Source organism: Erpetoichthys calabaricus, chromosome 2 (genome assembly GCF_900747795.2).
Source record: "Erpetoichthys calabaricus chromosome 2, fErpCal1.3, whole genome shotgun sequence".
Taxonomy (NCBI): domain Eukaryota; kingdom Metazoa; phylum Chordata; class Cladistia; order Polypteriformes; family Polypteridae; genus Erpetoichthys; species Erpetoichthys calabaricus.
The window spans coordinates 303,609,337-303,634,175 of record NC_041395.2 but is presented as its reverse complement, the minus strand read 5'-3'; the positions used below and the strand labels follow the sequence as shown (position 1 = coordinate 303,634,175).

General features: G+C 38.3%; 1 protein-coding gene across 1 annotated transcript in view; it reads right to left on the bottom strand.

The window, feature by feature from the left end:
• The window catches only part of LOC114645620 (VPS10 domain-containing receptor SorCS1), a 1,182,623-nt gene that overhangs the window by 297,739 nt on the left and 860,045 nt on the right, over positions 1-24,839 (bottom strand). Inside the window, 1 exon segment of the mRNA XM_051922161.1 lies at positions 16,534-16,692. Within this exon segment, the coding sequence (XP_051778121.1) occupies positions 16,534-16,692 (159 nt within the window).

Here is a 24,839-nt window from a genome sequence, read left to right as displayed (position 1 = left end):
AATCAACTCTCGGCAGCAGCCAGAAGGGCGGCCGTGCAGTGCCTGTGTACAAGCCACGTTCTCATCCCTACCACCTTTGCCATCACCTCCCCTACCTCTTCATATCTTAAATCATTCTTGAAGCAGATTGAAGACTTAAGTGCCAGCTTAAGTGAAAAATTAAGGAAAATGTACTAATAAATCTCAGCACAAACACTGATTTAATCAGTTTTAACGTGTAAAGATTCTGACAAAGAAGAGAAGAAGCGGGCCACTAAGGTGGAGGAAACAAGAGCTGCTCAGGAAGCATCAACCTCTGAGCAAACAAATGCTAAATGTACAGAGAAAGAGGATGAAAACTATGAATGCTCAAGTCAAGTGTATTCACTGCACATTATTGTGCAGTGTGCTGTTACTGGTATATATATATATATATATATATATATATATATATATATATATATATATATATATACAGTGGTGTGAAAAACTATTTGCCCCCTTCCTGATTTCTTATTCTTTTGCATGTTTGTCACACAAAATGTTTCTGATCATCAAACACATTTAACCATTAGTCAAATATAACACCAGTAAACACAAAATGCAGTTTTTAAATGATGGTTTTTATTATTTAGGGAGAAAAAAAAATCCAAACCTACATGGCCCTGTGTGAAAAAGTAATTGCCCCCTTGTTAAAAAAATAACCTAACTGTGGTGTATCACACCTGAGTTCAATTTCCGTAGCCACCCCCAGGCCTGATTACTGCCACACCTGTTTCAATCAAGAAATCATTTAAATAGGAGCTGCCTGACACAGAGAAGTAGACCAAAAGCACCTCAAAAGCTAGACATCATGCCAAGATCCAAAGAAATTCAGGAACAAATGAGAACAGAAGTAATTGAGATCTATCAGTCTGGTAAAGGTTATAAAGCCATTTCTAAAGCTTTGGGACTCCAGCGAACCACAGTGAGAGCCATTATCCACAAATGGCAAAAACATGGAACAGTGGTGAACCTTCCCAGGAGTGGCCGGCCGACCAAAATTACCCCAAGAACGCAGAGACGACTCATCCGAGAGGTCACAAAAGACCCCAGGACAACGTCTAAAGAACTGCAGGCCTCACTTGCCTCAATTAAGGTCAGTGTTCACGACTCCACCCTAAGAAAGAGACTGAGCAAAAATGGCCTGCATGGCAGATTTCCAAGACGCAAACCACTGTTAAGCAAAAAGAACATTAGGGCTCGTCTCAATTTTGCTAAGAAACATCTCAATGATTGCCAAGACTTTTGGGAAAATACCTTGTGGACTGATGAGACAAAAGTTGAACTTTTTGGAAGGCAAATATCCCATTACATCTGGTGTAAAAGGAACACAGCATTTCAGAAAAAGAACATCATACCAACAGTAAAATATGGTGGTGGTAGTGTGATGGTCTGGGGTTGTTTTGCTGCTTCAGGACCTGGAAGGCTTGCTGTGATAGATGGAACCATGAATTCTACTGTCTACCAAAAAATCCTGAAGGAGAATGTCCGGCCATCTGTTCGTCAACTCAAGCTGAAGCGATCTTGGGTGCTGCAACAGGACAATGACCCAAAACACACCAGCAAATCCACCTCTGAATGGCTGAAGAAAAACAAAATGAAGACTTTGGAGTGGCCTAGTCAAAGTCCTGACCTGAATCCAATTGAGATGCTATGGCATGACCTTAAAAAGGCGGTTCATGCTAGAAAACCCTCAAATAAAGCTGAATTACAACAATTTTGCAAAGATGAGTGGGCCAAAATTCCTCCAGAGCGCTGTAAAAGACTCATTGCAAGTTATCGCAAACGCTTGATTGCAGTTATTGCTGCTAAGGGTGGCCCAACCAGTTATTAGGTTCAGGGGGCAATTACTTTTTCACACAGGGCAATGTAGGTTTGGATTTTTTTTTCTCCCTAAATAATAAAAACCACCATTTACAAACTGCATTTTGTGTTTACTTGTGTTATATTTGACTAATGGTTAACTGTGTTTGATGATCAGAAATATTTTGTGTGACAAACATGCAAAAGAATAAGAAATCAGGAAGGGGGCAAATAGTTTTTCACACCACTGTATATATATATAAATTGTAACCAACGGCCAGCAGCTGAACCCAGCAGGGACACCCTGAGAATGGAAGGATGGGGGAAGGCAACTACTTTTAGACACTGCTTTCCCTGATACAGTAGATGGTAACTTCCCTGCAGCTTCATAGCCCTGCTGGGTACCATGGGTGCTTGGGACTTGTACTTTTTACATAGCCTTTAAGTATTTTCGAGTCATGAGGACAGAAGCCCAGAAGTACTTCCGGGCTGTCAGCAAACTTGATTTCTCCTTCTGACCCAGAAATGGCAAGTCACGTGGATGGAATAAGTACTTCTCAGTCGGACAATATATAAAAGACTGCAAAACACCCAGCAGGTGAGCCAGAGTCGGGAGGAAGAGGACAGAGCTTGCTGGTAGGAGTGGAGGAGAAAGAAAAGAAATAATTGTTTGGTGTATGGTGCTTTATTGCCTGTGGCTATGGTGATTAGAGAGCACTGCGAAGGGTATAAAAGAAATAAATCAATTCTTGGTGCTTTTAACTTGTGTTGTTAGTGTGTGTCTGTTGGGTTAGAGGAGTGACAGTGCCCTCTAGTGTCACTATATATATATATATATATATATATATATATATATATATATATATATATAGTGGCCTGCAGGGGGTGCACCAGCCACCCAAACACAACACAGTTAGACACCAGGCACAAGTTCCAAACACAGCACACGTTTATTAAGTGAGGAAGCACTTTTCCCTCTTTCCCAACAGCAGCATAGTACAATAAAGCATGAATAAACACAGTGCCTTCTTCTCTCTGTCTTTTCTCTTTCTCTTTTCTCTCTTTTTCTCCGCCTTCAGTCTTACTCTGGCAAGTTTCATCTCACTTCCTCCTGACTTTTTAAGGAAAGAGAGATGGGGTAAAGGGTGCAACTGTGGGCCAGACCAGCATAGAGACAGCTGGAGTTTACCTTTTTTATTAAATTGTTTTCTTGACGTCAAGGTTTCATTGCATTATAGGTCAGTAAAATTATCTTTTCTACATTTTTTAGATCAAACTCCAACATCCGTTACCCAATTGTAAAGCACAACAAGGAGAAGTAATCACCTACAGTTGTCATACTGATAATTTTTTATGTACTTTACATTCTCACTTTTTTGAGATTTTGGACTTCCTAACATTATTTCTGGCTATCTGAATGTGCGGAGACATCAAGAGGGTGCTCTTCTTTCACTGGATATATCTGTTTACAAAACAGCTATTTGTGAAGGCTCTAAAGGTCTCTTTGCTGTCGTCAAAGACTGTTTGTCCCATTGTTGATGAATCACCTAATGAAAGCAGAGCCAGCAGCCGCATTAGCGCTTTGCGAAATCTTTGCTGAAGTGGCACTTTATTCTGCCCACAGTAGATTCTCTTTTATGTTTTTTCTATGTAGAGTTGATGACATTTTAGCAATTACCATGTTATTTCTGCCTGTATTCCTATTAGCAATTTGGCTTTCCATAAATAAATTACTAATTTTTGAGAAAGTCATATCTCACTTTTGACCACTTAACTTCTTAGGTTTCAAAAATTAAATAAAGTAAACTTAATAAAACAAGTTATAAGTTACAAATATGCAATACAGTTGATTTAATCTATAACTATTTAATGATTTGCCCAGATGTGAGACTTCCTAGTCCACTAGACCACACAACTTGACCCCTTTATTTTCTGAACCCACTTAATCACTATCTTGATGGCACTGGACACCAGACAGGAACCAAGCATGGAGAGGGTACCAGTCTGTCACAAGACACAGCCACATGATCATTTATGGCATTGCTCCAAACTAAACTTTATGTCTGTGTGCTGTGAGAAGAGAACAAAGTATCTGAAGAAACAGGCCACACAGACACAGGCAGAATGTAGAGCCACCAAGGCAGCGGCACTGATCCTTGTATCACTACACTGCCATATCAGACCAAAGGGTCAATAATTATTTAATCTTTAAAATATTCACTTTTGAATTGTTCACTGCACTTATTTTTTTTAAATAAAATATAACCCTAACCTTGGCTAACCACCCCATCCAACTGCCCCATAACGCAACACAACCCAACCCAATCCTGCCACAATCAAATTGACAACAACAGAATAAAAGAGCCCTTGTGGACCAGCACGCTAAGGATTAGGGTTTTTTGGCCAGGACTTTGGGGGGCATCTGTGCTCGGACCAGCTGTACTGTCTCAAACCCATTTATGAATATAAGAGCCAGATGACCCATTGATCCTTGCCACTGACAATTCCAAAAGGATCAGATTAAAAAAGGAAGACTTCCAAATGGAAAGAGAAGATAGCCCCAGTTTGATAACAGATAAATGAAGAGAGGAAAAGTCAAGAAGTAGGAAAATATGGGGAAGCAAGGGGAGGACAGTAGAGAGAATGGAAATAAGAAAATCAGACGCCCCAGACCAAAAGCTAAACACAAAAGCGCAGTCCCAAAACACATACATTACCGTACCTAGGCAAATTTAGGCGGCCTGTCAGCTTGTAATAATAATAATAATAACAATAATAATATATTTTATTTAGTAGGTGCCTTTCTTAAAACTCAAGGTCACCTTACAATGAAATTAAATAAGATTAATAAAATAAAAATAAAGAGAACAATAATATCAAAAAGCAATAAGGTACAGAGGTAGTAGCAAACATACAAAGATAACAGGGAGTAACAGTGTTAATTCATAGTTGGTATGCCAGTTTGAAAAGATAAGTTTTGAGGGCAGTTTTAAAATGTGTTATTGAGTCTAGTTGACGGATATGAGAGGGAAGAGAATTCCAGAGTTGAGGAGCACTATGAGAGATGCTCGAGCTCCCATAGAACAGAGTTTGATGTGCGGTACAGAAAGTAGAGCTGCAGATGAGGATCTGAGTGAGCGAGAGGAGTGTTGGTCTGTAGGAGATCAGTAACATAGGGAGGAGCGAGGTTGTGGAGAGCTTTAAATGTTAAGAGCAGTATTGTGTATTGTATTCGGTAGTTAACAGGGAGCCAGTGAAGCTGAGAGAGAATAGGTGTAATATGTTCAGTGGATTTAGAACAGCAGGTTATTATCCTAGCAGCAGAATTTTGAATAAGTTGTAAGCAATGGATAAGTTTGTCCACACTTGGCCAGTGTTTCGAGGTCATGGTTGCTCTCATGTGCAAATCTCAACTGGGCCTATAATGGTCCAATGTCAGTTTGTCTGCTGGGAAGGCTAAAACAAAAAGCTTCATTCCATTACGTGAACAATAAGGAGAACTGATGAAAGCCGATTAAAACGTGTATTGGAAGTAAAACAACGGTACAACAACAGAGCACAAGTAGAGGGAAAACTTGACCAGGATACGCTTTTGTGATTGTGCCCCTGTCTACAGGAGAGACTGATTGATTGCCAGGGGTAGTCGTGTTTCTTAACTCTCAGCATGAAAAGCTACAGCATGAGACTAATTACTCATTTAAATGTAGTTTGGATTTTAGGCATTGCTAATTATAATGATGCTTCTATTTTTGCCTCTAAATAATGAAATCATTACTAAGATAACACATTTTCCATTTCCTGATTTTTTAAGTACTCTGTAATGAAAAAGAAATTTAACTTATAATCATTTAATCTTACCATTGGCTTTTTATTTTAAAATGAATATTTAGTTCATGACTGACAGGGGTCTCATTCAGAGCCTTGCAGAGGCCTTACAGATATTATAAGCATATAATGAAATATGTGAGTTTTGAAAAGGTATTAGTGGCATAAATTTGGATGTGCGTATCACATGTGAGTGTACTCTGCGATGGACTGTCTTACCCTTCAGGACAAGCTCTTGCCTTGTACCAAATGCTGCTGGGATTGGTTGTGACTCGCTGTGACATTATAATATACAAATTGGGATCACAAATGGATTGATGAACGAAGTTATTTTCAAGTTTGCATCTGATCAAATAGCAATGTCTAAAAGGCCATGTCACATTACACAACTTTTCCAGCAGTTTTCAGTCGTTGACTTGACTTACCTGCAACTCAACATCAATAAGACCAAAGAACTGGTGGTGGACTTCAGGCTTGCCAATGAGCCTCTGAGTCCAGTCAATATTCTGGGGAAGGATGTGGAAGTGGTACTGAGCTACAAGTACCTGGGGGTTCATGTAAAGAACAAACTGGAATGGACTGACAACACACTGGTGCTGTACAAGAAGGTCCAGAACAAACTGTACTTCCTAAGGAGACTCAAGTCTTTTGATGTGTGCATCAAACTGCTGGAAATGTTCTATCAGTCCACAGTAGTCAGTATGGTGTTCTACACTGCAGTCTCCTGGGGAAGAAACTTGAGCAAAAAAGAAGCACAATGCCTGAACAAACTTATCAGGAAAGCCTTCTCCATCACAGGGCTTACGGTGGACTTAAGCTGTTGTGGAAAAAAAAGAAGATGGTGGTAAAATTGGATACCATCATGAAAGTGTACCCTCCATCCCCTCCAGGAGGTGCTGTCTTAGAGCAGTTTTAGCCACAGGCTCATTCCACCATGGTGTGTTAATCGGCACCTTTGGGGGTCTTTTCTGCCCACTGTTATCAAGCAACTCACTGCTTCCACCCAATGTACTTGTTAAATTTATTTTTAATTATTTACTTACTTATCAATCGATTGATCAGCTGTATTATTTGTCCTGTGAATCTGTATTCTTGTGTTTTTTATGTTTTTGTTGTTGCATACACCTGCATTTCATCATGGGATTAATCAAGTTTATCTAAACTAATCTAATAAAGTTAGCAAGTCAGTGCCCATGTAATTGGACATACCCAAGACTCGCCCTGACAAAATGAAAGACTTTTTAAGTTGTAGTGGTGGTCTCATGTGTGTGCAATAGCTGACAACCTATGAATACTCAGTCAGAGTACAATGCATATATCGCAGGAATTCCAGGAAATATGGGTGTTTTGGACCAAACAAATAGAACAGAAATGTGTCTGTCTAATATTTTGTGTTACATGCCACAAGAGAATGGAAAAATAAGAGAAAAAAATAAAATTTTGGTTGAACTCACCGTACCTGAAAAGCCTTTGCATGAGCAACCGCTCCATCAGGCACTAAATTATTGGCTACTTAGTAAATGTGAAACTGTGCTGGAAAGTCATTACACGGTCATCTGATTTGACATACACTGCAATTACTGGTCATGTAATATGACATCTTCCAGACGACAAGATTGGCAACTCAGTCATCAAGTTTAACATCCACTCTGATTAGAAGTCATGTAATGTGACATTGCCTTTACGTGATCATTTAACTTAAAATAAGATGTTATAGTAAAGATAAATAATGTAATGTAATGATCAGCATAGTTTAACTGGATATCCACCCATCCATCCATCTATCCATCATTAAACCCATTTAATTCAGTTATTAGTTGTAGGATGTTAGAGCTCATTACTACAGCATCAGGTGCAGGACCGGAACCAACCCTAGATGGAGTATCATAGTACCATGGCATATTACTTGTGCACTGTAAAGGGTGCTCTTAAGCACACAACATAAATGCACTGCAGTAAGACACCATATCACCAGACATTAGAAAGCAAGGTGATGTAACCAAAAAACAAAGAACAGAGCCTCTCTGGGCTACCTAAGCACAGATATAAGATATCCTTTAGCTGTATATCCTCGTATTACAAGGCGTGGACACCATGGAGAGGGAACTGAGTCCAAAACTCTGGACACAATTAACACAGTCATGGATTCAAATAAAGTGACTTTTATTCTCCAAAAAACCTTTACAGGCCCTTCACTAACTGTCCCGCACAGCACTGTACCACAAAGTGATTAAAATCCCTCCTTTTCCTCCAACCAAGTGTTGTTCTCCAACTCCAATTCCCTGGGATGAGACAGTGGGCTGCTTTTATCCCAGACCAAGGAATACTTCTGGTGTCAGGACACTATACGAGAGAAACACCTCCAGCTCAGGCAAAAGGTTCTCCAAGCAGTTCATCCTGGTTGCACCCATGAGACCAAGCAGGGCTGTCCCACACAGCTATGATTCTGAACATGGCCTGTAGGTGGATCTATGGTAATCTATGGTAAGCAGTACAGGAGGTGCTGCCATCTATACACATTCCAGAACGGTTATCTGCCCCAGACTTTCCATTATTGTAACATCTTGGGCAGGTAAGGATCTTCCCTCCATCCTTCCAGGAATGACAGTCCACTCGTGTCATCCATTACAAGGGTTATAAGGTTCATATATGGTTTTTATTGCAGAATGCGGTTACAAAACTTAAGAAGGGCACAGTTGATTGTGTAAACACAGCACGTCACCTCTATTCCGTGATATGCCATCCTGCTAGAAGTACACATCAGGAATGTTCGAGGGCACAAAAGAGTGAGAAAGAAGCTCAACTTACTTCAAATTTGATTCCACTCACACACTTGTTTGCTTTAAGCCAACAGATAACTATACTAGGTCAAAGCTTCAATGACACCGTGCATGAAGGAGAGCAAAGCAACAAGGTGGAAAGAGATGGATCATCTGATGAAGAAAATGACTGTGCAAATAGCACAGAAAACAGTGCAGTTGAAAGCTATAATAACGAGAGAGAGAGATGAACATGCAGCAAGTCACGAAAATGACAGTGTCAGTGGCCCATCTCAATTTACGAGTGCTGATAATGCTAACTTAGTACCCTCATTCAGGTGTAACATTCAAGAAAACATCTCCACCGAAATCAGATGCTCACCCCTAATGTCATAACGGCTCTTACTGATCATATATTACATCCAAGGAATTTATGTGCTTTATGTGCTGGGTAATGGTCGTGCTTGAGGGGGACCCACTAACAAGCTTGTCCCCAGTTCTAAAGCCCTGCTAATACTGGGCTATACATTTTTGATTTAGGTGGTTTAATTTAGTAGGATTGCCCATAACTGGGAGGAGGGCAGTGCAGCTCCTTCATGCCTAGAGAAGGTGCTTTGCTGGCATATTTTTCCATAATTTTTTGCAAAAGCTACAACTTTTCAAAGGGTCAAGTTCTGATTTTTACTCTTAACAAGCTGCTAAGTTTGGGCAGACCCAAAATATATTTGTTCACGCACTTCTAAGAAACAAGCTGCTTCATTTAAATTTGCAACAAAAACAGATGTACACTGACTTAGTGCTTCCAAAAGTATAAAAAAAGTGTGTTTATTATTCATCAGTCATAACGCATTACCTCAGCAGGACTGTCAGATTAGCAGAAATCTCTTTACGCATGCAGATTCACTTTGACACTGTGCCGTTTGAAGAATGTGTGCAAGTTTTCCTTGTGGGTTTGGGGAAAAAAGTTATGTCATGAAAAACAGCCTCAGTGTACTGCAGAGGAAGAAGATTAAAGTTTTCAGAAGTCGCAGAAGACCTGTTAGCAATAAAACTTTAATACAAAAGGCTTAAAAAGTCTGTTATGTAACTAATTCTTAGAGTGAACAGAAAAGAACGGAGAAGGTACTAATGGGGGCAGAAAGTGAAGAATTTATCATAAAAGTTGATGTCGGAAAGAGAATGGCTAAAAACCTTAAAAATCTGTAAAAAAGATAAAAAACAAAACGATAATTTTTTTTTTGTTTGTAAACAATTAGTCTAATTCATCTAATAGATGCCTGTCACTGGAGCACTGAGCTCAACACAGTGACTTAACTGTCTTTATAAAAAGGCATAGATATTTCTTTTTAAATAAGGATCATGAGGTGAAACTTGATTCATAAAACCAAGCAAAGTTCAAAACCAAAAAATCAGTGCTATCTTTTATTAAAGTATAATATAGAAATCAAACAAGCAAGAAATTTGGAAACAAGATCATAGATGAAAAGCAAAGCACAACACACATAAAGTTATCATCAGTGTGGAATACCAGGCAGTGTATGGAGCTGACATTTATACCATTGGCTTCCTAATGACACGTGCAGTGTGAATACTAAACATCACCTAAAATGATGCCATAACATCTGCTCCAACAAAACTACACAAAATGGCAGCATCCAGGGACAAACAAAATAGCAGTGAAAAATAACACTAAAAATGTAATCGCTTCTGAATGGAGCATTTTAAAAAAAACAAACATCCAAAATGAATTCTTTGGGATGAAATAACCAAGAAAGACATATACGTATATTAAACACTCTGTGGTGGTAAAACAGGACCCGAGTTTAAGGGCAAAACTCTCAGTTTACCAGTCAATCGAAGTCATTGACCTCATTCATGGTCATGAGCTGTGGGTAATGACTGAAACAATGAGACTACGAATACAAGTGGCAGAAATTAGGCTTCTTCACAAGGAGGCTAGGCAGACACTCCATGATAGGGTAAGAAGCTCAGAGATTCAGGAGAGCCTCAGAGTAGAGTTGCTGCTCCTCTGGATTGACTGGAGTCACTTGAGGTGGTTTGGACATGTCATAAGGATGCCCCCTTGGTTGGATCCCCCTAGAACTGTTCTGGGGATGTCCCAGAATAATCCTCTCTAATCCTTTTCTGTGCTTGTACTTTGAGCAGAACTCTGGTTTACAAATATTTCAACCTGCTTTTTGATGTTAAACAACAAGTCAAACAACAATTTTTTGAACGATCTTGCTACTTTCCTTACCCATTTATCTACAGTTACTCCAAATATAATTCTGCTGGGGGATTTTAATATACATCTTGACAATATCAATATCCCTCTCATTAGAGACTTTTTATCTTGCCTGGAGAGTTTTGGATACCAGCAGCACACTGATGTTCCTAACCATTGTAAAGGACATATCTTGGACCTGATCTGCTGCTCTGGTGTTGTTCCTTTTGATCTTACAGCAGATGAACTCACTATAACCGATCATTTTCTCATTTCATTCAATGCCAAACTTACCTTTTCTGTTCCTAAGCTTCCACATCTCATAGACTTTTGTAACATTAAGAATATTACCTTGAATTTGCTGTCTTCTAGAATTGATTCCCAAATGGACTTTTATAATTTATCTACTCCCATAGAACTGGTCTCATAACACTTGTCTTAATGGTATTCTTAATTCTCTTGCTCTGCTAAAAACCAGATCTGTTTCTTTTTCTGCCCCCTGGTTTACTCCTGAACGTCGGCTTATTACACTCAGTTAATTACTTGTAATACAGGTAACACCAAGTCTTTGTTTTCTTTACTTAATAATGTTACACAACCTCCAAACTCTTTACCATCTCACCTTTACTCAACTGCTTTCTGTAATTCAATGAGAAAATCCAAAGGATACATCAGCACCTTGGTCCAGATCCTCTCTGTATTCCTTCTGAACTACACTCGTCTATTCACTCTTTCTCTTCTTTCCAGCTTCCCACTTCCTCTGAAATCTCAGATCTCATCTGCAAATCCAAGTCATCTACTTGTCGGCTGGACCCCCTGCCTACAGTTCTGGTTAAAGCCTGCCTCCCCTCTCTAGTCCCTCTCATTTCTGCCATCATTCGCTCTTCTCTTACTGCTGGTATTATTCACTCATCTTTTAAAACTGCTGCTATAACCCCAATACTAAAAAAACCTGGTGCTGATCCTAATAATTTCAATAATTTTCACCCCATTTCTAACTTGCCCTTTATCTCCAAAATTCTTGAAAAAATAGTAGCTATCCAACTTCACACTCACTTATCTCACAATAATCTATATGAAAAGTTCCAGTCTGGTTTTTGCCCTCTTCATAGTACAGAAACGGCACTTGTTAAAATTACCAATGACCTCCTTATGGCTGCTGACTCTGGTCTAATCACTATTCTCATTCTCCTTGATCTGAGTGCGGCCTTTGATACTATTTGTCATACCACTCTCCTTAATAGATTATCTTTGATTGGCATTACTCACACTCCACTTGATTGGTTTAGATCCTACCTCTCAGTCCACACTCAGTTCATACAGCCTAAAACCTTCACATCCCAACCCACCGCTGTTACTTCTGGTGTGCACCAGGGCTCTGTCCTGGGGCCTCTTCTTTTTATTATTTACCTTCTTCCCCTTGGCAATATTTTTCGCAAATATAACATTAATTTTCACTGTTATGCTAATGACACTCAGCTCTACCTTGCTATTAAACCCACCTCCTCTTTTCCACCACCCTCGCTTATTGACTGCATTTCTGAAATTAAATCCTGGTTTTCTTCGAATTTTCTTAAATTAAACAGTGACAAAACTGAGGTTCTCCTCATTGGTTCAAACTCATCATTATCCAAAACCATTAATCTTTCTCTTATTATTGATAACTCTGTTGTTTCCCCATCATCTCAGGTCAAGAGTCTGGGTGTCATCCTCGACAGTACTCTATCTTTCCAATGTCACGTTAATAACATCACCCGGTCTGCTTACTTCCACCTACGTAATATTAATCGCATTCGCCCCTCCCTCACTCCTCATACCACTTCCATTCTTGTTCATAGTCTTGTCACTTCTTGCCTGGACTACTGCAATTCACTCCTCTTTGGTCTCCTTAATAAATCTCTTCATAAGCTTCAGTTAGTCCAGAATTCTGCAGCACGTATCATTACTCAAACCTCATCTATTCACCATATTACTCCGGTCTTGCAGCAGCTTCATTGGCTCCCGATCATGTTTTGTACTGATTTTAAGATTCTGCTATTAACATTTAAGGCCATCCATAACCTCGTCCCTCCATATTTGTCTGACCTTCTTCATGTTGCCATTCCATCCCGTAACCTTAGATCCTCTTCCTCCACCCATCTGACTGTCCCTCCCGCCTGTCTAACCACCATGGGGAGCAGAGCTTTCAGCCGTTCTGCTCCCAAGCTCTTGAATTCATTACCTGCGGATCTCCGAAACATCAAATCATATTCATTTTTCAAATGCATATTTAAAACGCATCTGTTTAAAATGGCTTTTTCTTTCTCCTTCTGATTACACTGGTTTTGTTTGGTTTTAATTTTTAGATTTTCTGATGTTTTAAGTTGTTTATAATTGTGTCTTTTATTTATTTATTTATTTATTGTTTGTTCGGTGTCCTTGAGTTCTCTGAAAGGCGCCTTGTATAAATAAAAATGTATTATTGTTAAGTGAGTTTATGGATTTGGCCTAGACACACAGTGGAACTGATTTTATTGTTTTGACACTCACTTCATGATTAATCTTTCTCACTGCTCAGCTTACGAGAACAGTACACTGGTTGTCCATGATTCTGGATACAAACAACAGAAACCTTTTGCAGTGGTAGTTAGCAGATGTCATCAACTTTTAGGATGAAGAGCTCGTTTGTATCTTGTTTTTTGATTTTTGGTTTGTCATATTTTAACTCCAGTTATGAACCTTGCCCAAACTCACAAATCTGATTTTTGAAGAAAATACATTTTTACACAAAATATAAATGAAAAATAACAGAAAGCAAAGTTTTAAATTAACTAAAACAAATAATTATAACATACACCCTTACTGGGCCAGCTTAAAGTTGTGAGTTAACCTAAATCTTCCTGTCTTTGCAATATTCCCATAGGAAAATCCACACAGACATCAGTATATCTGAGGCATTACTTATTACCTAGAGTGTACCTGACTAGGCTACATTGCATCATATGATATGCAGTTAAGGAAAAATGGCATTGGGAATAAACACGATTTAAAGAGCATCCTGCGTTTGCCATGACAATGGTCAAATTGGACAAAATTGAACTGGATATTATTATAAGCAGTAGCAGAGATCAGCAACAATTTTTCTTTAAGGGTCTAGCAAAAGAATTGTCTACGTCAAAGTAAGGGTATGTTACACTAATCATTTGAGACAATTAAACAAGACTAAATCACTAGCCAAAGTCATTAGTCAAGATGAAACAAGAATTCTTACATTTCCAAAACAATTTTTAATTTGTTTGAGAATTAGCTTCTCGCTAGGTCTTTTGTAATTCTCCCTCCCCAGTCTGCATGGGCATCAATGACTTTTGGTCACCTAGAGTCCTTTCTAGTAGGGTGGTTTTACTGGGATGTCTTGGGGTAGTCAATTTAATCTTTTCTCTTTTTAACCTGATTTATATGACTCCACAACCACCATGATGCCACAAATCAAATGGCGCTTCAGCAACATGCCTAGCAACCACGTAGCATCACGATGAATATACACAGAAAATATTGGCACCCATAGAAAAATTAATGATTAAAAAATAGTAACAACGCAATGATAAATAATAATATTCAGGAAATGATAGAAAACAAAGCAAAAATAATCATAATTAGTTCCTAACAATCATCTTTCAAGTATAGCAATGCAAGATCTCATTATACAGTAGAAGTACATGTATGACATTCCTATAAATAGGTTATTCTGCATGTTGAATGAATAATGAATATATTTTGGAGTCAAGGATTGTGGAAGGGTCTTCTGAAAGTCAGAGATGTCAAGAAAATAGTGTCTTAATTACATATTCTTGTTTTTATTTACTTGGTTTCATCATGCTTGTCATGTTCTGTCACTATCACTGCTCCTAATCCCGTCTTTTTCCCACTTTTAAGTATTAACCCTTTTTTCTTGTGTTGATTGCCCCATTACATTTGCCCCCATTGTCCCATTACCCTCGCTACTTTGTTTAATTTCCTCCCTATACGGATGGAGTTTAATTTTTGTCAGTTTTCTTTTGTACACTATTGGAGACACTTGAGAGGTCTTAGGCTCCTTCTCACCCACTCAAGTCTACTGATAAATAGTGTCTGGTGGTATCAAATCTCAAGCCAGACTCTTCTCATGTGTAGCTCCTAGCTGGTGGAACACGTTGCTCACCCATTCGAAATTTTTAGAGCCCACAATGTGTTTAAGAAGTGCTTGAAGACTTTCATGCTCAGTGAATATCTGTCTAATTAATAGGTTTTGGTAACCTAGGAATTGTAATTAACTTGAATTGTGTTCTGAGCTCGTAACTTGTGAAGGTCAATTTTGTAACGTGATGCTTGCTTGATTATATTGACTGTTCTGTAAGTCATTTGGGATAAAAGCATCTGCTAAGCAAATACATCTAAAATGTAAATGTAATTTGTTTACTGAGCTTCAGATTTTCCTCAAAACTACCTATACACATTGTTGATTTTGCTTATTATTTTGTGCTTAAAGTTTCAGTTTTAAAAATCCCTTCCCCATTTTCACCTGGTATTTTAGGAATATTTGATGGCAAGAGGGCATATTGGGAGCTTACTAAAGGAACATTAAGGAGTGAAACCCAAAAGCTAAGTCCTTGCACTATTGAGTGATGTCTCAGAGTTCCACGATAATGGCATATCAGAGATGGCAAAGATTAAAATGGCCAGGGAGAACATTCACAAAGAGGCCTCTTACATTACTTTCCAATTTTTCCCTTTTTCAGAGAGACATCATTGAAATTAGTACATTATATGAGTTAGATTTATTTACTTTCTTAATTATAATTGAAGAGGAAACTGCATTTTGAAGCATGCTTGGATGCATTATGAGTAAACAGGCCTCGCTTGAGCAGATTTGTTTTTTTAAAATGGCATGAGGTCAAGTGATTGTTTAGAGGCAAGCTGAGGTTGCAGAGTTATGGCATTTAATTAAATTATGAGGTAAAAGTTTAACTTCAAGAGCAGAAAAGCGGAATGCAATCTCCACTTTGAGTGTACAAAGCACTTTTCAGTAGAGACATTGAATGCAAGGGTAGAATTTAATTAAAATGTTAAAATGCATGTAACAGAAAAATGTAATCTCGATTGATTAAGCTGTTTTTTAAGTCTGAATAGAGCAAGAAAAAAAAGCCCTGCTTTCTCCAAAATTAAACCACATTCACAATCCAGCCTGAAATGTATATGTGGTCTCCACCAGTACCCTGCAACTCCATTGGCTACGCATCATAGATGAAAATCACTTAATCTAATTGCAGCATTAAAGAATAAAATTATGTCTCTATGAACTGAATTGTGCCTAACTGTGAAAAATAAACGGTGCCCTTATAGAGACCTTCCTACCTACAATAATACCATGGAGGCCTTAACATACAGAACAAACTATTAAATAAAATAACTAGACACATAGGAGAGATAAGGACAAAATTAAAAAAAAAAAAAACCCTGAACCTGTACTAGGAGTGGTGGATCTCCCACTTGGTCACCCCAAAAGTATTCACACTGCACTTGACCATCATTGTCTCTTTAAAATCTGCTATGGTGGTTTGGAGGAAAAGAAATTCCCATGTCACCTGCACAATTTTAGAATCGATGCCAGAAATACGCACTTGATCAACTCAGCAACTTTGGTGGCATATGGTACCTAGTGGCATATTTGCTGACTACACCCTACTCCCATGCTAATGACCAATCCTAGGAATTCTAATTAGTAGATCATAAAATAGTAATAATGTTAATAAAGGAGCAATCTGCTGAAACATTTAAGTGGTGTTCCGTTACAATACAAATGAAGTATGAGATGACTTTTCGCTGACTTTTTCAGTCACTACTTCAGGTTAGGAAATACCTAAATACTTTTTTTTTTCTGCTCACCTTCTGATCATGGCTGTATGCTAAAACCCAGTCTTCTTGTCTTGGGTGAAATAGCAGGCTTAGAATGTAGAAACTCAACCGGTATTTCTGATAAGTGGCTCCTTCATCTGAGCTGATCAACAAGCTGCTTTCAATCTCAGGGTCAGTCAGGAGCATTATCTGAAAATGATAAGAGAATACAGCATTCTTCAATTGAAATGAAGCATCATCATTACTGTATCATCAACCACAAATGCAATTTTCTGAGGAAAATATCTCTATTATGAATTTAGTACATTCATGATAATTGTGATGTCATTTGACTTCAGCCATTTATAGTGTAGTTTTGCATGAATAATACACTGGATCTGATATCATATAACATATAATAAAATGAAGATTCAGTATTGAGGAAATGTGTTTAAACATAGAAAATGTTTATAAAGAAAAAAGTGCCTGTGCACCCCTACAATTGGCTGTCTGAAATGTTAAAATATGTTTCTCAAATTTCTCTTGAAAACACTTTGTACATATAACACATTAATAAATAATGAATATATAATAGAGTTTATTTAGATCTAAGTGTTAAGTAACTAATTTCATGAAACAATAGAATTATTCACATAAAAGAATTTGTTTTTAAATTGACAATCATTAGTTGCCCTCAATTACAACTGATAAAATTAATTGTGAATAGCTATCAGAATACAGTCGACCCTTGATATACGACCAGCCTGACATGCGAACAACTTGGTTTACGACCAAAATTTTTGTTTTAAATTACGACCAACATCTTGCATTACAACCTGAATGTTGTCACGTGAATCTGCTTGTGCGATTGTAAACAAACAGCTGAGAGCGTTTGTAAGTGTCAGTCGGAGCCCAGATACATGTGTTTGTGGATGTAATTTCGGTCAGTGCAGTGATTTATATAATTTATTTTGATAATTGCTAAGGAAGGAAGAGAAGGTAACGAAGGTAAAGAAAGTAATCACAATCAAAACGAAGAAGGAAATTGTGTGGAAATATGAGAGTGGCATTCATGTGACCGATATCACTAATATGTACAGCATGTCGAAATCCACCATCTCGACAATTTTACAAAGAAAAGATTTGTATAAGGAAACTCCTTCCAAACAATAACCAACACATTAAGGGCATTTCCATTATTTCTTATGGGAAAAATAGTCTTGACTTACAACCAACTTGAGTTACCACCAGCCCTTGCGAACGAATTGAGTTCCTAAGTCAAGGGTCCACTGTATTACAGATCAATGAACAGATTAAATGCACATATCTGAGCAGATAGATAGATAGATAGATAGATAGATAGATAGATAGATAGATAGATAGATAGATAGATAGATAGATAGATAGGAAAGTTTTTCGGACCAGTATGTATATAGGTCAAATGTAGATCCTAGTGATGTGACAACAGATAGAAATGTTAAGAAATGTACCCTAGATACTTACCATAGACAAGAAGTTTCCCTTTTTTGTGTGTATTATCAACCTTTGTTATTTTTTGTGTGAACTGTATGCTTTGAATTTCACTAAAATATTTAAAATGAAGACACTTGAGCTGTGGACTTTTTTGCACAATGGGTCATACTACTGCTAGAATGCCAGAAGTCCACATGCCCATCATCATCAAATTCTTCCATGAGAACCCTGAATACAATGAGGACTGATTGAGGTCATTTACTGTATGTTAGGTAGAATGCCTAGAGGGGGCTGGGTGGTCTCGTGGCCTGGAACTCCTGCAGTTTTCATTTTTTTTTACTCCGGCCCTCTGGAGTTTTTATTTATTTTTTCTGTCCTCCTGGCCACCAGACCTTACTTTATTTTTTGTTAATTAATATTGCCTAATTTTTATAATTTTTTTATTTTTTATATTTCTTTATCTTTTTAGTTTTTTTTTTTGTTTGTTTTTTCTGTCCTCCCTGGCCATCGGACCTTACTTTTATTCTATGTTAATTAGTGTTCCCTAATTTTAATTATTTATTTTGTCTTTTTTCTCTTTCTTCTTCATGTAAAGTACTTTGAGCTACATTGTTTGTATGAAAATGTGCTATAGAAATAAATGTTGTTGTTGTTAGCTTCATTTGAACTATTTTGAACTTGGACTTTTGAACTTGAGTTTGGAAAACCTCAACACAAGCAGGTACACAGCTTTACAGAGGACCACACAATATCAGCAAGAATCTGTGCATGGCTCACTAATATTGAAACCTGGATGAAGGAACATCATCTTCAGCTCAACCTAGCAATGACCAGTATTCTTGTTGTCCTAGTTCGGCTCATTATTACTAACACCCAACAAGTGTGTGTGTAACCCTGAAGTGTCGTCCTTCATTGACCATGTTGCAACTGTTATTGGGACTGTTGTTGTTATAAACTTAGTATTTGTGCCATTTGGTAGAGTCACTACTTTGTCTCTGTTTTTCATTGTGATAAACAACAATTATGGATTTGGCAGGTGTAGCACAGCTCAGCAGTAAGTAAATAATTAGCTGGCTTTGTACCTGTTAATAGGAAATAAGAGAGCTAGTTTCCCAGTACTTAAGGAAATATAGGAATACAATTTAACTTAGGAAAATCACAGTTAAGCCAAATAGCATTGGCGCTAAAAGGATAGCAGGGGTAAAGAGCACAATTAAAGGAGGACATTTAAGCAGCTATATTTGTGATAATTGCACTGGGTTAGAAAGAAAGGAACCAAGTAGTTGGCAAATTCTAAGGGCAACATACAGGTGTAAGAGAAAATCTTATAAGAGATAAAGAAACACAATCAGCAGGCTGTTTAAAGTGCATCAGCAGCAGTGGAATGTAGCAGTGAGAGCTTCTATGTACAGGGCCTTATAGAGGACCAGCATATACGTTGATAAATATTTTGTATGTCTTTATTTGTAACTTGTAACACTAATGTCTATCATTGATAAGAAAAGCAATGGTTAGATGGTTAAGAACCCCTTCCCCCCTTTTAGGAATGAGTCTTTGTAATTTTATGACAGGGTTGGGGGAAGTGCCTAAAACAAGTTTGGCCAGTGATTTTCAGCAGGACTCTCTCAATCAACCCCCACAGGAAAGCCAGACTGCCTAACTGGCAAGCTTCACCTTAACACATGGTTTTGGGGGCAGGTGTGAAGGTATACTGTGCCCCATTGGTCTGAAGTATGACTGTTTGGGATTGGCTCGTATCAGAAACCTTTACGTACCATGATGCCCTATTGGCTGTAGGAGTTGGACAGAAAATCAATAAATTTGCTTGCTTTACCCCACCCCCTTTCTCTTACAAACATCTGAAGAAAGAGCATCTCATACCATGAACTGAAAAGGACAACACAATGAAGAGCACAGCTCGGCAGCCATATTGAGACAGGCATGCGGCCTGTTCTGAAGAAAGCTGACCAAAAATGAGGACTTAACCAGAGACATTTTAAATAACTAACAAGTCTGTGTGCCACCTGAAACTACGCATCAACATTTATCAGGTTGTATGGTTGCCAGTGTGCACTTGTACTTTGCTTATTGTTATTATTTATGAATATTATCAATAATACATTATTTAAATTGTGACTTAACTCCTGCTTGTCTTTTACTACATCTAATTGCCTGAGGTCATATATTTAGAAGGGAAGGTGGGCAGAAGATATAAAGTACAATACCTTATGAACAGTGGTAAGTCTGTGAGATCTAAGGCATTCTGCCAAAGGCTACATATTAATAATACAAAAGGGGAAAGTAGAGTTATATATTACTCTTATCAAGACAAAACATTCCTTAAACTCCTGAGGCTACTACAATGCAGGTCCCGTATGATGTTGGACTTTCTGGAAGCTGGCTTCACAAATGTTGGATCCCAAAAGGCCAAGTCTGAAGGAGATGACAGCGCGAGCTCAGGATCACTAGGGTGGCTAACCTGCATTGTAGTAAAAAATCGGCAGATCTTGCCAAGGTGTCATTTTGGGTGATTATGATCCTCAAAGTGGTGCAAGAGGAGAATGTAGACCAGAGATATAAAAACAGGTGGGTCACAGTCAGATGTAAATGAAAGGCAAGTGGTGCACACTGTCCAGGGCCATCAACTCCAGAGTTTTCTGGAACTTGCAGAGCTGGTTGGAGACTCTGAAGACTAAAGGGTGTGTAGGTAGTGTTGTGTTTGGGCTTCTGAGTTGCATAAAACAATAGTGAGGTGGTTACTTGCGACAACAGTTCATTCTTGAACATGAAAGAACAGTATCAGAGTTTTTAAGGGAAGAGTACAAAAGCGATAAATTTCGCTCATCTGACTTCAGTCCTCTCTTCCAGGAAATTAAAAGAATGTACAGATGCCTCTATTAGCGCTATCACTCTCTATGAACAATCTACAGGAGAGAAAACTCAGCTATGCAGTGAACCAAAATTGTGTTTAAGAAACCTGAATTTAAAGAATGGTGTGATATGAGTTTACGTGCTGCTACTTTAACTATCTATGGTTGATCCTACACAGGTAAATTTAAAGTGTGGAAGTGTTTTATGTGTATTTTTCTAGCTGTTTAAAAGTGTGTTTTCTTTGTACTTGAACCAGCCTTACAGAATGAAAGTAGGGTTAAGGATCTCCAGTGAGTCACCTCAAAACCCAGAAAGAGAGAAGTAATGATAGTGAGAACTCAATCATTAGGTTTTTATTCCAGAGGCAGAGAAGGTGGACATGCTATTTGCTGTTGGGGGGGTTGGATGCAGTTCATATTGGAACAAAAGACATACTGTACTAAGGCGGGCTATCCGCTGTGCAATCCAAATTTAAAGAGTTAGGCAACAACCTTAAATGCAAAACTGAAAATGTGGTGTTCTTCATCAATCGACTGCAACTAGTGCAGAATGCAGCTGCCAGAATCTTAACTAGAAAAAGAAAATCTGAGCCCATCTCTCCAGTTTTGATGTCACTACCTTGGTTACCCATACCATTTAGAATTGACTTTAAAATACTTCTTATGGTTTACAAAGCCTTAAATAATCTCGCCCCATCGCTATATTTCGGAATGCCTGTAACCTTACACTCCAAATTGTAACCTTAGAACTTCAAATGAGTGTTTGCTTATAATTCCAAGAGTTAAACTTAAAAGAACTGGTGAGGTAGCCTTCTGCTGTCATGTACCTAAAATCTAGAATAGCTTACCAATAGAAATTTGCCAGGCTAATACGGTGGAGCACTTTAAAACACTGCTAAAAACCCATTAATTTAATACGGCTTTCTCATAGCCTCATTTTAATGTAACCCTGATATTCTGTATATGCATTTAATTATAATTTTTATCATATCTCCGCAATCCGTACTAACCCCTACTTGCTCTGCTGTTCTTTTTACGGTTTTCTGTGTTGTCGATCTGCGCCAACACCACCTGATCAAAGCACCGTGAAGTCCTTAGATTGATGGATTGAAGGCCAGAGGTCCACATGACCATCATCATCTAATTCTTCCATGTGAAGCCTGAATACCATGAGGACTGATTGAGATCATTGATTTTAGGTAGAATGCCTAGAGGGGGCTGGGTGGTCTTGTGGCCTGAAACCCCTGCAGATTTTGTTTTGTTTTTCCTCCGGCCCTCTGGAGTTTCCTCCTGGCCACCAGACCTTACTTTAATTCTTTGTTAATTAGTATTGCCTAATTTTTATATTTTTTTTCTTTTTGTCTTTCTTCATTTTGTAAAGCACTTTGAGCTACATCATTTGTATGAAAACATGCTATAGAAATAAATGTTGTTGTTGTTGTTGTTCTCTGTGGTTCTGCATGTCTGCTGTTCCATTCCAGGAAAAACTGAGGCAAGTAGAAAGTTTAACATATAGGTTAAATTTGAAAGAAAGAGGCACCAGTGTCTTGTGAGTCGAATGGTCAGGCTAGTTGAGGAATGTTGAAAGTAGGGAAAGGGGAGGCAGACAGCTGTATCAATATAAATGTAAACATAACTTTAAAAGTTCTAGTCCACTGTTAATCCAAAGTAAAGTAACTAATATGTTAAAAGTGCTTGATTTAATGCTCAGAGTATTAAATAGACTAGTTTAGAGTAGGTATTATAGTTAGGGGGGCTTTAATTATCTAAACTGATATAGCTTAGAAATATTGGATCACAAGAACAAGAGTTTTTGGAGGTCGTCAATGGCTGTTTTTAACATGGTATGTCAAAACACCAATAAAAGGTGAAGTCTGTCTAAAATTAGTATTCGGTAATAATCAGGATAGAATTCAGGGAATAGATGTGATTCAGTCATTAGGGACTAGTGGAGCATTTCCTGGTTAGTTATTATTATTTCTTTAATGGTAAAACAGCATCCCCTGACAGCTAAATTTTATTTATATATGAGCTTCTTCTGTGTGCCTAACCTCTTTGGGGAGTGGGATCTGCCAACAAAGTCCTTATCTTAGTTACAACAAAAGTGGCAATACGAGGAAACATCTCTTCAAGTTCTGACTTCTTAAGAGGTCTAGAAGTTTATTGTTGTCTGTGGTTTTGGTTCTAGTCATAAAATTGAACTGTTTACTTCTAGTAGGTTTTGTCTTGTGTAAAGATGAGAACAGCTAGGTTAGTATAGCAAGTTTAGCTAAAAATGGATAAAGTAGGTTGTCCTACAATAAACATGCAGTGCATTGTTTAGCCTCTCTGAGACTAATATTTGAACAGGAATCATGGGAAAATATTTAAAGATGATAATTATTCTTCAATTGTATAGAACTTTGTAATTATATTTGGCTAGTCAGTTTAGTTCATTGAACAAAATAACATATATTTATAGTTTATGGGGCAACATTATTAAATTATGATGCATTGTTACCATCAGTGTAAACATAGCTTGGTGGTTTAAATAGAGAGGTACCCTCACTTAATTTTGTAAATTTTTCTATTCAGTGACATTTTTTGTTCATTTATTTGGCAGAAATGTAATCATTTTAAAGAAAACTGAAATGCAAAAAAAAAAACCGCTCTAATGCATATTTTTCAAAAAGAGTCTTGAAGACAGATCCGGCAGTGACGATTCCACTAAAAGCTCCTTTGAACACTCACCATTATGAACGGGTGAATTTGTAGACATTCTGCACTGAAAACAATTTGATTGTGGTTTTCAGCAATTGGCTTGTAATTCATGGTTCCTTTATACACTAGTTCAGATCTGAATACTTCCCTAATGCATTAATGAGAATGGAAATGGTGATGAGGTCCATTTGTACAATTTAATATGTAGTTTTCCATATTTCACTTTCATTCTTAGCACTTTCGATTTTTGCATCTCTGCATTATTGTTATTTGCTCATTATTTTCCCTATCGTCAATGTGTTCGTGCATACTCCTGAGGCACCTGAACGGGGCTCATGCCTGGCCGGGACGCCCAGGAAGACAGGAGGAGGGCTCATTCCTCCTCCAGACTGCGAGGGGGCGTCCGCCCTGGTTGTATTGGGGGCCACGGGTACAGGGTTTGGAAGCCCAACCCTGTAGGGGCCCATGGTCACTGCCAGGGGGCGTCCCCCTGCCTGAAGGACCCTAGACCCCAGTACTTCTGCCACAACAGGAAGTGCTGGGGGAAAGAAGAGAAGGAACACCCGGAGTGCTTCCGGGAGGACAGCCAGCATTTCCGCCACACTAGGGCGTGTCCGCGGGATTGCTGGTGCACACCTGGAGCACATCCGGGTACAGATAAAAGGGGCCACCTCCCTTCATTCAAGGCTGGAGTCGGGTGGAAGCAGGACAAGGTGCAAGAACAAGAGAAGGAGGTGGTCTGAAGAGGCAGAATGTTTGGCCTGGACTTTGGGGAAGATTGGGGTTTGTGGCACTTATGGACATTTGTAAATAATAGGTATTGTAAATAAACATGTGTTGGGTGACATGAGCGTGTCTGCCTGTCTGTGTCCGAGCCAGTCTCCACACTCCAAAGAATCATGTTTATTGCTAGTGCTAAAACACAGGTTTGCACTGTTTCCTTCAAAAATCAATAGTATGATATGTAAAATGTAATACAATTACTACATATGTTATGCAAAATATTAGAATGCTGCCAACAAATATTATGCACTCAACAATTACCAAAAAGTAGCCAAAACGCAAATAGTCGATCTAAGGTTGTCTGACTCTGTAAATAATCATTCTTCCCCAATTATTTTTAACCTATTTTGCACCCCTATTCATTATAACAATGATCACTAAGAAACTGACAAAGCAGGCTACTTCCACACAAACAAAATACTCCATAATACCAAGTGGTATTACGGACAGAATTCTTCTCTGCAAATAGTTGACACCAAACATGCATAATTTGTCTCATAGCTCCTTAATCCATATTGTGGAGAGAAAGGA